The sequence below is a fragment of the Rhyacophila brunnea genome, unplaced genomic scaffold (assembly GCF_057557595.1).
Source record: "Rhyacophila brunnea isolate RB1 unplaced genomic scaffold, BYU_Rbru_1.0 scaffold_23, whole genome shotgun sequence".
In the NCBI taxonomy this organism is placed as follows: Eukaryota; Metazoa; Arthropoda; class Insecta; order Trichoptera; family Rhyacophilidae; genus Rhyacophila; species Rhyacophila brunnea.
The window spans coordinates 9,190,951-9,205,474 of NW_028232893.1; the positions used below are offsets into that span (position 1 = coordinate 9,190,951).

At 34.9% G+C, this 14,524-nt stretch overlaps 1 protein-coding gene across 1 annotated transcript; it reads right to left on the reverse strand.

Moving 5' to 3' along the window:
• Positions 1–1,690: 1,690 nt before the first annotated feature.
• LOC147069449 (phenoloxidase 2-like) lies at positions 1,691–11,997 on the reverse strand. The gene is made up of 12 exons (XM_085950810.1): positions 11,866–11,997; positions 7,896–8,094; positions 6,443–6,545; positions 5,895–6,015; positions 5,539–5,744; positions 4,307–4,559; positions 3,705–3,869; positions 3,179–3,307; positions 2,885–3,081; positions 2,542–2,687; positions 2,160–2,395; positions 1,691–1,939 (listed from the first exon to the last, which is right to left on the reverse strand). The coding sequence occupies exons 1-12, from the start codon at positions 11,995–11,997 to the stop codon at positions 1,691–1,693; spliced, it is 2,136 nt and encodes a 711-aa protein (XP_085806936.1).
• Positions 11,998–14,524: the final 2,527 nt, after the last annotated feature.

Consider the following 14,524-nt stretch of genomic DNA (forward strand, 5'->3'; position numbering starts at 1 on the left):
GGTTGTGAACAGAAAGAATTTAAATATAAGTACATAGACAATTTTTGATCAAATTTTAAACATAGGATAATAAAAAAATTACATCTTGTTAAAGCACTGTGTTGAAAGTTAGCATTTGTATTCTTAACAGCAAGTGAATTGAATTTATAAAAATATAGCTTGTACATGTACAATAACACTATTATTTTAAAGACAGGCCTTTTTAATTAAAAATTAGTATTTTTTGTGTAGGTAATTTAACAGAAAGCAGTCAATCCCTTGACTGATGTGCTAGCATTCAGGTCCAAAAGGTTTCATATTGGTTCTGCATAGAATCGAAACAATTCAATGATATTAGAAAATTATCAAAAATACAATAATATGAACTTTATGGCTATAGGTAGGTCGGTATTTGTTAAAAAAATGTATATAAAAAACTGGATTTATTAAACTGGCAATTATTAATTGTTATCATTTTAGTTTCTGGTTTATTAAATTGTGATAATTTAAATTTAGAAATTTCTTGTGTGAGCTATAGAGTAAGTTTTGAAAAAATATTAATGAACAGGTTTTTAAACTAATCATTTCATTTGTTACAAATAAATTAATATTCATTATTGATTATCGGATAAACCTATTGAGAAAAAAAATCTTACCTGAAATCGGTTGTTCTAAACATTTCTACTGGGATATTTTGGGTGACTGGTTTGGAAGCTCTGACAGATAGATCAAGTGACCGAGTAAGCCTATGAAAAATTCATGGCATTATTCTATTGACAAATTTAGTATATTTATTGTTAGATACGGGATAATTCATTGGAAAGTCACTATATTAAAAAATGAGTGAAGTAGGCATTGATTAATGTGCTGAAAAAGATTTATGTAGGTAACTTAGGCCCATTTTTTTTTTGAAATAATTAATTTTCATGATAAAACTGAATGCCATAAATCTAAATTAAAAAAGTATAATTCTACTGTCTTGAATTTTGAATAAAGAATTTTGAAATAAATAAAATTAATGTCAACAAATTGGAAGATTTGATTACAAGAAACAAGAGTTATTATCAAAGATGTTGAAACCTCCTGTAGAGATAGAAAGAGTTAAATGTATGAAATTGAAGAAAAAAGGACTATAAAATTAGCTACAAGTGACTTTGCATTGCAAGCTCATTTGAAGAAAACTTCACACTTCTACTATGACAATTATTTGCCAATTTGCAGTGTAAAAAAAGACAATCTGTCACTGAGTAGATAAGCCCCTAGTAATACTACACTTTATACTACAGCATTATGATTTAGTTGAAAAATTCTATAAAATTTGTGTAAAACTGTATATAACTGCACTCGAGTAAGTAATCACATTGAACATTAGAAAAATGGCCACCATATTGCATGAATAAGAAAATCGTAATGGCAAATGAGCGATGTTCATGTTCGTGATGCTTATCAACGAAACGATGCTTCATGCGTTTGCTAAATAAATTCAAATGTCATGACAAAAATAACGTATAAGGATCCTTCTATTTGTACACAATTTTTTTTTGGTTATTATGAAGTTGATGATAATGATAATTTAAACAAAAATTGAATGCCATAAAAATAATAAAAAAAATATACTGTGTACTGTCATTAATTTTAAATAAAGAATGCTAATATCGGATAATGCTGTGAGGATGAAAAATTGCAGGCTGTTTCAATCATTATGAGTGAGTTACTTCTTGGCAGTTCTCGTGACGGCAGGCGCGGACGGTGCCTTGGCCGGCACGGTCCTCTCGGTAAACTTGATCTTGGTCTCGAAGAGCTTCATGTTGTCTGTGAGGAAGTTCTCAATGTAGGTGACTCCATCGCGGGGTGCCCTGTCGAATGGGTAGCCCATGGACTTGGTGTCAGGATAACGACGATCACGCAGGCCACAGTAACTGGCGGCGTCAGCACATTCACCTTCTTCGTCTTGGTCAATCTGAAAGAATTTGGGAGGTAATTAGAAGTTGAATAGATGGATTGTACCGCATTTTGTGCCCTTAAACCAAATATGCATATTATTATATCATTGAAAAAACCATAACATTCAACCAGACATTAAATGACGTTTTTCAAACGTATATATTATTTTCAACAATAAGAATTATAACATTCTTAAATGTTGTCAGTGTAGAATAAAACAAAAATCATTAAATCACCTTGTCAGTAGTGTGATCCGAAATCATCACGAACACATAGACGGGCATGCCCTCTGGTTTTCCCCTGGGGACAAGCATGTTATGTGGCCATCCGCAGCCGCAGAAGTTGAACTGAGCCTCCTTCTCTGATCCTGCTACACCACGGTCTTCATCCAGGTTGCGGTACGTCCTCTCGAATGGGATTGTAACCGAGGAGTCGATAGACTGACGGGTAATGGTGTTAATGCCGGGTTTCACTGCAAGTTTTAATTCAAATTATTCTTTATATGCATAAAATATGAAACATTCACAAGAGAGTATGTATTTAAATATGAAACACGGTCGCAAACATTATTTTGAAATTCAACTGTATTGTTGAAAATATTATGATTTCAAAGCTTACATGACACGACGAATTTGTCCATTTCAACCATCAACTGCGACATCTCCCTCATCAAGAATGGCTGCCCTCTCTCGTTATATTTGGGGCCCATAAAGATGCGGCACGTTCCCATCTTTTCAGCGTTGGTCTCATTGTTGACATCGAAGCTGAAAGCATACATTATTTTCATTAGTTATATTTTTATCGTGATTTACAAATGAATATAAACCATGAAATTTAACCGCCCTCCTGCATTTGGTAGACTTTCAAAAGGTCAATCTAGCAACTCAATGATGATGATTATTATTTTGAGAATTCATTAATAAGTATAGAATTCCTTGTTTCCCGTGTGTATATAACTCACTTGTATGTGAATGCTTCGTGTTGTAAATGGGTGAACCGGGCAAATACGGAGCCTCTCGGAGTGAAGTCCATACCACGGGAGAGATTGATGTCGCTCTCCTGCCAGAAGGTCTGGAACGTGCTGGCATCTTCTCCCTTGTACGCATCGCTGTTTAGTTTGATGTCCAAACTCTTGACCTTGACTCCCGCATAATCCAGCTGTGAATAAATGAAAAAACAATGTATTATGCAAATACTGGCATTTGTTTGGGAAAAACAATATGATAACTGAAAAAATTTGGAAATGCAATCTTACCCTCTTGGCGGAGTATCTTGGCAGACTTCCCTTGAATCGCTGGAAAATGTCATCGAGGTACGCATGCCAGCGGTAGAAGGCGGGATCACGCATGGCTGTCGCAAAGTCACCCATCACTCCAAAGGATTCCTAAAATTAATAACAATAAATAATGTTTAACAATTAGACTGATGTAGAAGTAATCACGTAAATCTGGTTGCAGCCACTGGTAGGTTAGTGCACCTCGTCAGAGGTCACAGGTACAGGTATTCACACCAGCACAAGAAATATAGTCTGTATCATGTGACTGCTACCAGTAACAGCCAAAAGTGTCTGCACTAGTCCTTAGTCAATATTTCTTATAATTCTTTACACATTGCAACTAAGTCTTTATAAAAATTTTTACGTATCAAAATCTCTTTAATGGTGAAATTATCAGTGATTGTATCGGTGACTAGTCAAGCTATACTCGTGCTCTGGGAGGGGGCATCAGTTTATACCAGTACTAGGTCAATCCTCAAAGTAAAAGAATGATAGCTATATTTACCAAATGCAGATGCTGCGGATCGTGAGAGAAAGCAAGTAGCACATGTCCCATGTTGTGAAGATCTCCATACAGGGCTCTGTTAACCGTCAGTGTCGATGACTCCACAATATCTCCGAGGACATCAATGCCCTCTTGTTCACTCAGAACGACTCGTGTACCATCAGGCTGAAATTATTTTATATTCAGATTATTTAAATATTTTTATATTAGCAGGTTGTTGTGATACAGTCAACAACAGATCTGTGGGACAGGGGCAAAAGTTTTTACATTACATTTTAACAAAAATAACATTTTAATTCTACGAGTACTAATTATCCTCTTTTATGGGAGTAATTGATTTTGTCATAGTAAACAAAGGTTCTTCTATCATCAAAACATGTCAGAGCATGCGTAATCAATACTTATTTGATATAAATTAAATAAACAAGTAATATCAATGAACTTCTAAGTTACAACATTTTCGAAACTGTGATGAAATCATGCAATTATCTCAGCTGCATTAAAACTTACACAAGTAGTTTTGTCCCAGAAACAAAGAACAAATATGTCGTCCCATTTTAGACAAAATATCTCAACATGACACATGACATTTCTTTACACACCTTGACGACAAATCCTTCTTCAATTGCTTCCATGATTCTGTCCCTCCACCTCTCAAGATCAGCCACATCCAACCGGATGTTATCCATCTCCCTAATGACGTCCTGAAGAACAGTATTGTCGGCGCGCGCCGGCCATCCTCTGCCAGCAATGTGGGAATCCAGCTTAGAGAAGTAGCCTTCGATGATCGGTTCGCGGAGATTGCTCAATCGTTTCACACGGTTCAGGTTGACTGACATACGTTCGAAATTGTATCTGAAAACAAAGAATGTTATATAGTAAAATTTTCATTACCGAATAGCCGTTTCAAAAGTCAAATACTGTTATATTTAACCGGTTTTAGCAAGTTTTCTCACGTGTTCGACACGCCGCACATACAAATTTCGCAAGTTATCTCGTCCGACTTTAAACTCAAATTACTAGCCACTGTCGATTGATTTGCATAATCTAAAAAATGAAACACACAGTGACATCTGTTTGAATAATTATGAAATACTAAGCCAAAAATTATCGGTATTACAGCGATTTTAGTAAGAGCTTTGCTCTACATTCAATGTGTGTCGTTAAAAATCCTTAAAATACCTGTCAGATACTGCCATAGTAATAGGCATAGAAACTCATAAAACAAAGTATGAAATGTTGGCTAGAGATGTGTCCTTTCTTTTTCTTCTTTCTTTCGACCATGTCCGATCCTGATATGGGCCTCCACAGAGTGGAGGTTTGTATTAACAGATTTTATTTTTACGAGAAATGGATGTCAGCCACTTGCTCAACCTATTAGGTCCATACTCTGACCATACACAAATTGAAAAACAATATGTGTACTTGGCAGACCCAGGATTCGAACCTGGGACCCTCGACTGTATAGGCCGGCGTTTTAGCCACGCGGCCATCGTGGGTCATTTCTGCACATCTCAAAAAATTTAAGTTAATTTACATTCACTAAATATTTATTAACTTGAAATTTCATTACTAATTCGAATTACAGCAAATTTTGAATTATTATTATTTGTCTAAAGCTCCGTTGACACGGTCCAAGTACGATACAAGTACACTTGGACCAAATGCCATCCAAGTGACAGCTTCATACTAATTATTCCTATCCAAGCTACTTGGACCGCGTCCTACTCATTGCGGCTTAAGCAATTTATCTGTAAAAACATAGACAAAGTAATCAAATTCATAGTTGAGTAAAGGACTGAAACATGTGGTATTAGTGAAATAAATGTTTTACCTAGCAAGAACCTGGTGGTGCATGTAATAGAACAATTCTCCTCTCCTGTCCTTAGCCACGATGGTCCTGTCGGTCACATAGTTGGGGTACACCAGATGCCAATGCCAGTGGTGAAGGTTGATGCCCAAATCCTCACGGAAGTATGCCACTCGGTGTTCAATGTTGGTATCTGAACCGGTGTTGTCACGGGGCACTTTAATCGGCTCCTACATAGTATATAAACATCAATATGAACATATTCCCAGCGATAATGATAATACATAGTTTTACATTATACATAATATTTTGACATCTATTTGAATGTTGATTCAATTATTGATATAGGTATCAAGAAACAAGTTTTTGAATTTAATTACCCAAGTTCCTTTGGGTCCAACGGAGACCTCAGCCCTAGCCTTTACAAGGGTTCGGCTGTCAACGTACTTATCCGGGAAGGTCTCGATGAAATTGGGCAGGTAGATTTTCTTCGTGTCAGCCCTGAAAAAAAGTGAGAATAAAATTTATCTACAGTAAACATAAATGCCCAGAGAGGTAAGATAGGTCACCATTACTGTCCTGATGTGGAAAATATGAACTTTTACAATATAGAGGTATTACAAAATTCTTTTTTTACCATGGATCTAAACACATATAGTGAATTCACACCCTTAACCAATGGATCAAGATACAAGATCTTTATGACTTCTGTTTTTACAATGGCACAGCAGTCATTGTCTTAAATATACATACAATTATTGGTTAATTTCATTGTAATTAAATATCGTGCAGGTGGCTAAATTAGTCAAGCACATTGGCTGAAATCAGTTGCATGTAGACCCAGCACTTATATTTCTTCAAGATTGTTTCTATTAGGTGTTTCCGAATTATGTGATTTAAATATAAATAATAGACAATATGTAATTACCTATGCAACATGGCCACAGACAAGGAGTAATTGTACATAGCTGCGTTGATCCTCGGACGAGCGTACACAGCCCAAGACATCAACTCATCTCCGTCACGAGCCGCTGAAATATTGTTACAGACAGTTCGTAAAATATTTCAATAACAAAAGAATGATTTTCAATTTAATTTAAGTATGATTGACTTGGTAACTATAGAAAAGTTAATATTCACGATATTAGCAATTCTTTGTAAATAAAATTTTAATTTCATCCGAAAGTTTGACATTTTATTTAATATAGGTAGGTACTTCTTTATTTCTATAGGTACTACTATTGGCGATGTTACTCAATCGTTCATCATACAAAAAAAAAAAATCTTTTAAGCTTGTAAAATTAATACACGGCATTTTAATCTTGTAGTATGGGCATAGCCCCCACGAAGGGGGGGCTGACAGGGCTCCAACCTGGGGGCCCGGGCTCAGGAAGGGCCCGGCGGGGCGAGTCGACCAGATAAGTGAGATAAACATACATCACAAATAATTCTCTCTAATATTAAAAAAAATGTCGCCTGCGGGGGGGGCTATTTTTCTTCAGTACTGTTATTATTTAAGATTATGTGGTTGTACGATACAATTTTTAATTGTGTATATCAATACCTACTCAAAAACTCCATAAATCAATTGGATGTATTAAACTATACAACAATACACTAAATATACACATTAATTATATCGCGTACACCATTTGGAAAACGCTACTGTAGAGAGTCACACTGCCTTTATCCTTAGCGATAGGTAGAGGTGCCCACCAAAGATTCTATCCTGGGGGCCCGCTACAGGATGTGGGGGCCATCTTTATAGAAGGTTTACTTCAATATGGTTTTCATATTAAAATTATCTATTCATAGATAATTTGCATTTTAGATCGATTAGACGACCATTAAGCTACCGAGTCAAGAGTTATGTGCTTACAATAAAAAGAAAGCTACATTTTTAAATTTTGATTATTACTAATATTGAATGAAAAATACTAAAATATATTACTATCGACTGCTTCATCTGCAAACCAGACAACTGCACTTTTAATCAAAAATGATGGCGTTTTGTTTTAAAGCATGCTTTCTATGCTCACACAAAATTTCAAACTCCTAAACACACTGTCCTTCACACAAAACAGTCAACTGCAGATGCCAAATTTCCAATATTATCGTAAATGGAACAACGCTCTATATATAAAGGGGAAGCTATTAGTAAATAAGAAATTCCAAGTGCATTTTTGAAAATGTCAAATTCTGCTCGATAGTTAAATTATTATGTTTTTCTTCTTCCTGAAAAATTTGCCCAAATGGAGTTGCCGGTTTGTAGATTAAGCAGTTGATATACATAATCAACTTTCAGTGATAGTTGAAAAAGTATACATTTAAAATGTTACATATAAAAACATTGCTAAAAAATAGGTCTGCTTGTAACTTACCCATGAATATATCAATAAGCTTGGCAGCCATCTTCTTATGCTGCGGTATGAAGAGAGAGAAAGGACTCATAAGTCCCAGCTGCCTCGGGAAAGACAAGTCTGGTTTCCGGACATTGGAGATATCCAAATGGACCGCGTCCGGGTTTTCCTTGTCGAAATTAGTGGCTAGGGAGGTCACCGCATCTAGGTCGCCTTGCAACTGAATAATTAAGAACATCAGGAATTTTATTCGAGAATGGCTAAAACTTAAGTAACTATATAGGTCATAGTTACAGGTATAGTACTATTTCCGTGTATGGCATGAATATGTTGATAGGTATGTCCAGTGGCGCACCCAGGATTTATTATTGGTGGGGGCCGAAGGAGGAGAATGGAAATTAGTCCCATAGGCGATATATTTGTACAGTTTCTCCTAGTTTTTATTAAATTGGAGGCATAGTGGCGGTAACCGTTGAGCGTGTCATCAGCGACTGGCGGATTGGAAGTGAACAGCGACCATGCTGGACATGTGTACCTAGTATGCTTAAAAATTACTTAAATAATATCGGCTGTGCTACCCGCTTGGTCTAGAGCAGTGTTTCCCAAAGTGTGGTACGCACACCCACTGGGGTACGGGAAGAGTTTGGTGGGGGTACGCGCTGCACCGGATTATGGCTACGCCTGGTGCAACAAGCATTAATACAACATCCATGCTAGAAGGTTTATCGCATGCAGAAGAAGAGCAATTGTTGGAATTATTAGCTTCAGACGGATTCTTGCAAAATAAATATAAGGAGTATACTTAAACATCATTTAGGTTGCAAATGCAACATGTGTATCCAGTTTTAACAGAGAAATTCCTGAAATACATTGCCTTTTTCAACTTCATATCTATGTGAAGTTGCTTTTTCAGCATTTGTAGACATTAAGTCAAAAAAAGGAACAGCCTTTGGGTGTGGAACCTCATCTCAGATTAAAATTAATAACCAGGGAACCAAATTATGATGATCTGTCGTTTCAACATAAATAATTTCATCCTTCTCATGGTTTATAATGAATTTTATTTTTCGTTTATTATTATTTTGTTTATGTACTACAAAAGGAATATATTTTGATTGTTATTAAAGTACTTATATGCATTTTTCTTTGACGAGGAGTACTCAGTGGTAGTAAAATTATAGAAGGGGTACACAGGTGTCGAAAGTTTGGGGAACACTGGTCTAGAGAGCTACAATATTTATGCCGAATTCCACCGAAAAAAATGTTCTTTTTGATTTACACCACCACCGTAGTGGGTGTAGTCGTTCTTTTCGCCGAATGTTTATCGCAGATTTTTGGTTTTTTAATATTGAGGTTTCAACATATTAATTGAAAATGGACAAAAAAAGTATTATTGCTTTTAAATTATACACAACCTACTCAATACAACACAGCCTAATATCTCGTTTATCGGTCTTTTGTCTATTGCACTCGGTGTACCTACACCATGGCCCCCACATCCTGAAATGGGCCCTCAGGCTAGGGCAGTGGTCGGCAAACTGCGGCTATTTGGCCCCTTGAGTGCGGCTCTGCCACAGATGCTCTCTGCCATATTTGACATGGCTACAAAGAAGAAGCAAAGAAAATGGAAGAGGATAACCGTAAATGTAATGTTGAATAGACCGAGACTTCGCGTTTATTCAAAACTTAAATGGCTTACCGACCTTTATTTATGTGTCGGGAAAAATTAGCGCATTCAAATTTAGAGAGATACTACAACTAAAAACTCGTAATTTTGCGCTAAATATTCTGTCGATAATGCAAGGAAGAAAGCAGCTGAGGAGAAGAGTTAAGAAAAATAAAGTTCTGTATTTAATTAGGTACTGAATAAAATCTTTCAACAACTTTAATATTGCAAGTTTTGTGGTTAGTAAAAAGATTTCCAAGAGAGGAAATCAAGAGTAAATTGAGAAATCGATTTATTGATGAGAACCTGGAATCGTGCTTAAAATTAAATCAACAACATACGAACCTGACTTACCCAAACTTTACAAGGAGATGCAAGGCCATTATTCACATTGAGTTTGTCAGTCATTGTCATGATTCAATTTTATGGATACCTGACTTACAATTTAATTTTTATTAATAAATAAGATCATTACTACGTATGATATTCAGTTTTATTCAGTGTACCTACCTATAATTTAACCCAAGGCATAAGCGTTGGACTACAAAGCCGTGGGTCCCAGGTTCGAATCCTGGGTCTGGCAAGTACAAAAATTGTTTTTCAATTTGTGTGTGTCAGGGTATGGACCTAATAGGTTGAGCAAGTGGCTGACATCCATTTCTCGTAAAAAACAAAATCTGTCAATACAAACCTCCACTCTGTGGAGGCCCATATGATCCTATCAGGATCGGATATGGTCGAAAAAAAAAAAAAAGTTTATTAAGTAAATTATCTTAGTACTTACTACCTACGCATATAATTTCAGTTTAAGAAATTTGGCTCTCAAAAGAAATCTCAATCGTTGTACTGTTGATATTTGGCTCTATTGACTAATGAGTTTGCCGACCACTGGGCTAGGGTATTTGACGGGCCCCCTATCCACCGCTTAGATTAAAGACAGTGTGAAACACTACATTAACGTTTTTCAAATTGTGTTTTAGTTCAAATTGAGGGTACTTATACAGTGAATTATTGGCGATTTTCAATACATCTACTTTAATAATGGAGCTGTCGAGTATCGACACATAATAATCTGAAAATATATTTGACAATTATATAATTTAAAATGTTCATATTCATGAAGTGTAATAGCGCCGCAGGCGACTTTTTTACTATTAAAGCTAATTTATGATGTGTGTTTATCTCACTTATCTGGTCAACCCGACACGCCGGCCCCCCACAGCCCGGCCCCCCACAGCCCGGCCCCCCACAGCCCGGGCCCCCAGGCTAGAACCCTGTCATTCATTAGGGAACGGGTTTCTAAAAAAACCTGACATCAGTGTTTCGAAATTTTTGTGTTAGAAATTAAAATCTAAGAAATTTTACTAAACAGGGTGCTGGAGAATTACAAATCATTTTTTGCCGTGTCGTTTGTCTAAGCCCAATGTATAGTTTATTGGATTTCGATTTCAATGTGTAAAATCATTCTGATGATTTTCATATTTTGGGGGGGGCCAAGGCCCCCTGCCCCCCCCCCCCCCCCTGAGTGCGCCACTGGGTATGTCTAAAAACATCTATTCTCAGGGCAGCTATTTGTACATTTGGCTTTCTGTGGTATGTCAGATTATTATGTTTTTGGATAATTTAAAATTTTAGTAAAATGCTTGTAAATTCTAAACAAACTAAAATTTAAAAACATTCCTGATTTACCACAGAATACCAACCTTACAAATAGTTGCGCTGAGAATGAATGTTTTTAGACTTATCAACATATTCAAACACGAATTTTAATGGCATTATTAATACATAAAAAAATATTAAAAGAAATCGGAGAGAAGATGATTTATTATACATGGAATATAAGAAAACTTAATTTCCGGAAATCTCTTCTTCTCTGTCGTTCCCACATGACTGAAGATCGTGACTACCTTGAAATTCTGTCATATTCTGAGATAACAATACTTTCCACACCTCTCAATCCTCTGCTTCTCTCATGGCAGTGGATCAAATTGCTTTACATAGGGTTTAATTGAATTAAAAAAAAACTAACTAATACCACCTACAATTTGTATTATGAGTTCAATGAAAACAAATAAGTATGAGTGACAAAGTTTAGTGTGCACTATAAATTTATGTCAGATCTCTACAACCTACTTCCACCTTTCGTCACTGATATGAAGACAGAACAGTATATCAAAACTATAGAAAACAAACTGAAACATAATACTTTAATTATGTACTTACTTAGTGTCAAAGATTTTTAAAGTAATTTTATAATAGATCGAACTAAATTTGTCAAAGCATTAATTGAAATATTTAAATCGATTGAAAATAAATAAAACTCACCAAATATTCAGTCGGGATGTTCAAAATGGTTTCATCGTCACCCTTGGGAGTGAAGATGGGTTCAGTAGGCCTGTCGAACAACAGAAGAAGATCTTTCAAATTCTTTTCCTTAGACACTGCCTTGGCTGCCATTTTGAAAGAGAGCTGAATGATTCAACGAAACACTGAATTTAGCAAAACTTAAACTGTTTGAAGCACAGAAAGCTTATGATACCATTGGCTGTGATTTGAAAGTATTTATATTAAAATCAAACCATTGAATTGCATGGGAAATTTTTGCACACTGTAGACTTTAACATTTTTTGCTTTTAGCACTAAATCTCATTTGACCACAACTTTTGTGCTTAACGGCCCACATGCTCGTAGGTCAAAATTGAGTTTTTATTGTATTTTCAAACCATGATCCTGGACACTCCTTAAACGTTGTAGATAATCTATTTATATAATTTTGAAACCGTATTATCCTTCATAGTTATTTTAAACATTTGATGACTGCATAAAGTATTTTTGTTACATAAAATAGTATTCTTTTAAACCTCTCGCTCTAATGTTTTAGAATATAGTCATATTTCGGTACATAACTGTGCAGAGGTGTTAAGATTTTTTACGTTTATTAATTTTTAAACGCATTTATAAAACCATTAGTATAATTTATGACGAGATAATATTTGTAAAATATTCACGATAAAAAATTATATTGATAATCTCTGTGATCCCAAATTTGACAAGAATTAGGCATTTTATTATTCAAAAAATCGGCAAGATTAACACATTTGAAGATGATTCTAAAGATACTTTTTATAAGCTATGTCTTTGACCATTCAAGTGTGATAAACATCTTATGAATAATGATTGCTTTATAATAATTATTGACCTAAGAATAAGGTAGTGTTTTTTTGAAATACGCCATTTCTTTTGTCATTCCCCAGTGGTTAAGCTACAACATACGGCCGTAGCCATAAATTGACAAACTATAATTGAAATAGGGAGTAAAATGATATTAACGCGCGTGTTTGAACATGTACCGTTTAAAAAAAAAAATAAAAAAAATTCGGTTAGGTACATGTTCAAATACGCGCGTTAACATAAGTTTACTCCCTACTTTTATTATAGTTTGTCAATTTATGGCTTCGGCCGTATGTTGTAGCTTAACCACTGGGGAATGCCAAAAGAAATGGCGTATTTCAAAAAAACACTACCGTATTCTTAGGTCAATAATTATTATAAAGCAATCATTATTCGTAGGATGTTTATCACACTTGAATGGTCAAAGACATAGCTTATAATAAGTATCTTTAGAATCATCTTCAAATGTGTTAATCTTGCCGATTTTTTGAATAATAAAATGCCTAATTCTTGTCAAATTTGGGATCACAGAGATTATCAATATAATTTTTTATCGTGAATATTTTACAAAAATTATCTCGTCATAAATTATACTAACAGTTTTATAAATGCGTTTAAAAATTAATAAATGTAAAAAATCTTAACACCACTGCACAGTTATGTACCGAAATATGACTATATTCTAAAACATTAGAGCGAGAGGTTTAAAAGAATACTATTTTATGTAACAAAAATACTTTATGCAGTCATCAAATGTTTAAAATAAATATGAGGGATAATAAGGCTTCAAAATTATATAAATAGATTATCTACAACGTTTAAGGAGTGTCCAGGATCATGGTTTGAAAATACAATAAAAACTCAATTTTGACCTATGACGAGCATGTCCCCCCTTAATTACTATCATTGTTTGTTTAGTTTTTGGAGCCCTTACAGTTTCTTATCTGAGTTAAGATTAAGATAACTGATAAGGGATGTAAACCATTTAGGTGATAAAGTTGTTTTGTATAACATTTAACACTAATTGTTTTTTTTTCCTTTCTTTTACACCTAACAAGATGGCATTATTGATACTTATTTTTGTGTCATTGTATTGAAAATTAAATAACAGAATAAAATTTCACTCATATTAACAAACAATATAATATTGTGCTATCTTAAATAGCCAGAAGGGGTCCCGGCTTCCTCTAACATTACCTATCTCTATCCTCAGTGACATCCCGTGGTGGTAGGCGGTTCATGCTTAGGGGCGGCACATTTTAAAGGGTTGCAAACGAAGGAACGAACACGAATATTACAACTTTTGAGAGCAATGTCAGTTTTCCACAAACCAGACGATTCAGTCGATTCGTTAGTGCTGACATCCTCGTTTAAAAAATAATGGAAGCATATTGTATCTTGCAATCGTAGAAAATTTGGTTGACGAAAATTAAAATTAATGAAAAATTAAAATGGTTTGACGAGATTTATCTACTATACAATACGGTCATGCAGTATAATTACCTAAGGCATTATAGTGAGTCTTTTATCTTTTCCTTTTTAAATCCCACCAAATTAAATTAATATTTTTTTTTTGTCTATCGCACTTGACAGCAGTATAAGTGTTTTATATGTCTGTCATTGTGTTAAAACATTGCTTGCTGTTATAAATTTTGAAGTAAGTGGATGATGGTGTGATGAGAAGATTAGTGAAGAACTGAAGTATGTTTGTTGAGAGCGGTTGCGTGTTTATTTGACGGATTGACACAAGTACAGTAATACAATGATAAAATGATAACAGCGACGTAGATATTTTTGGCCGAGGCATGATGGT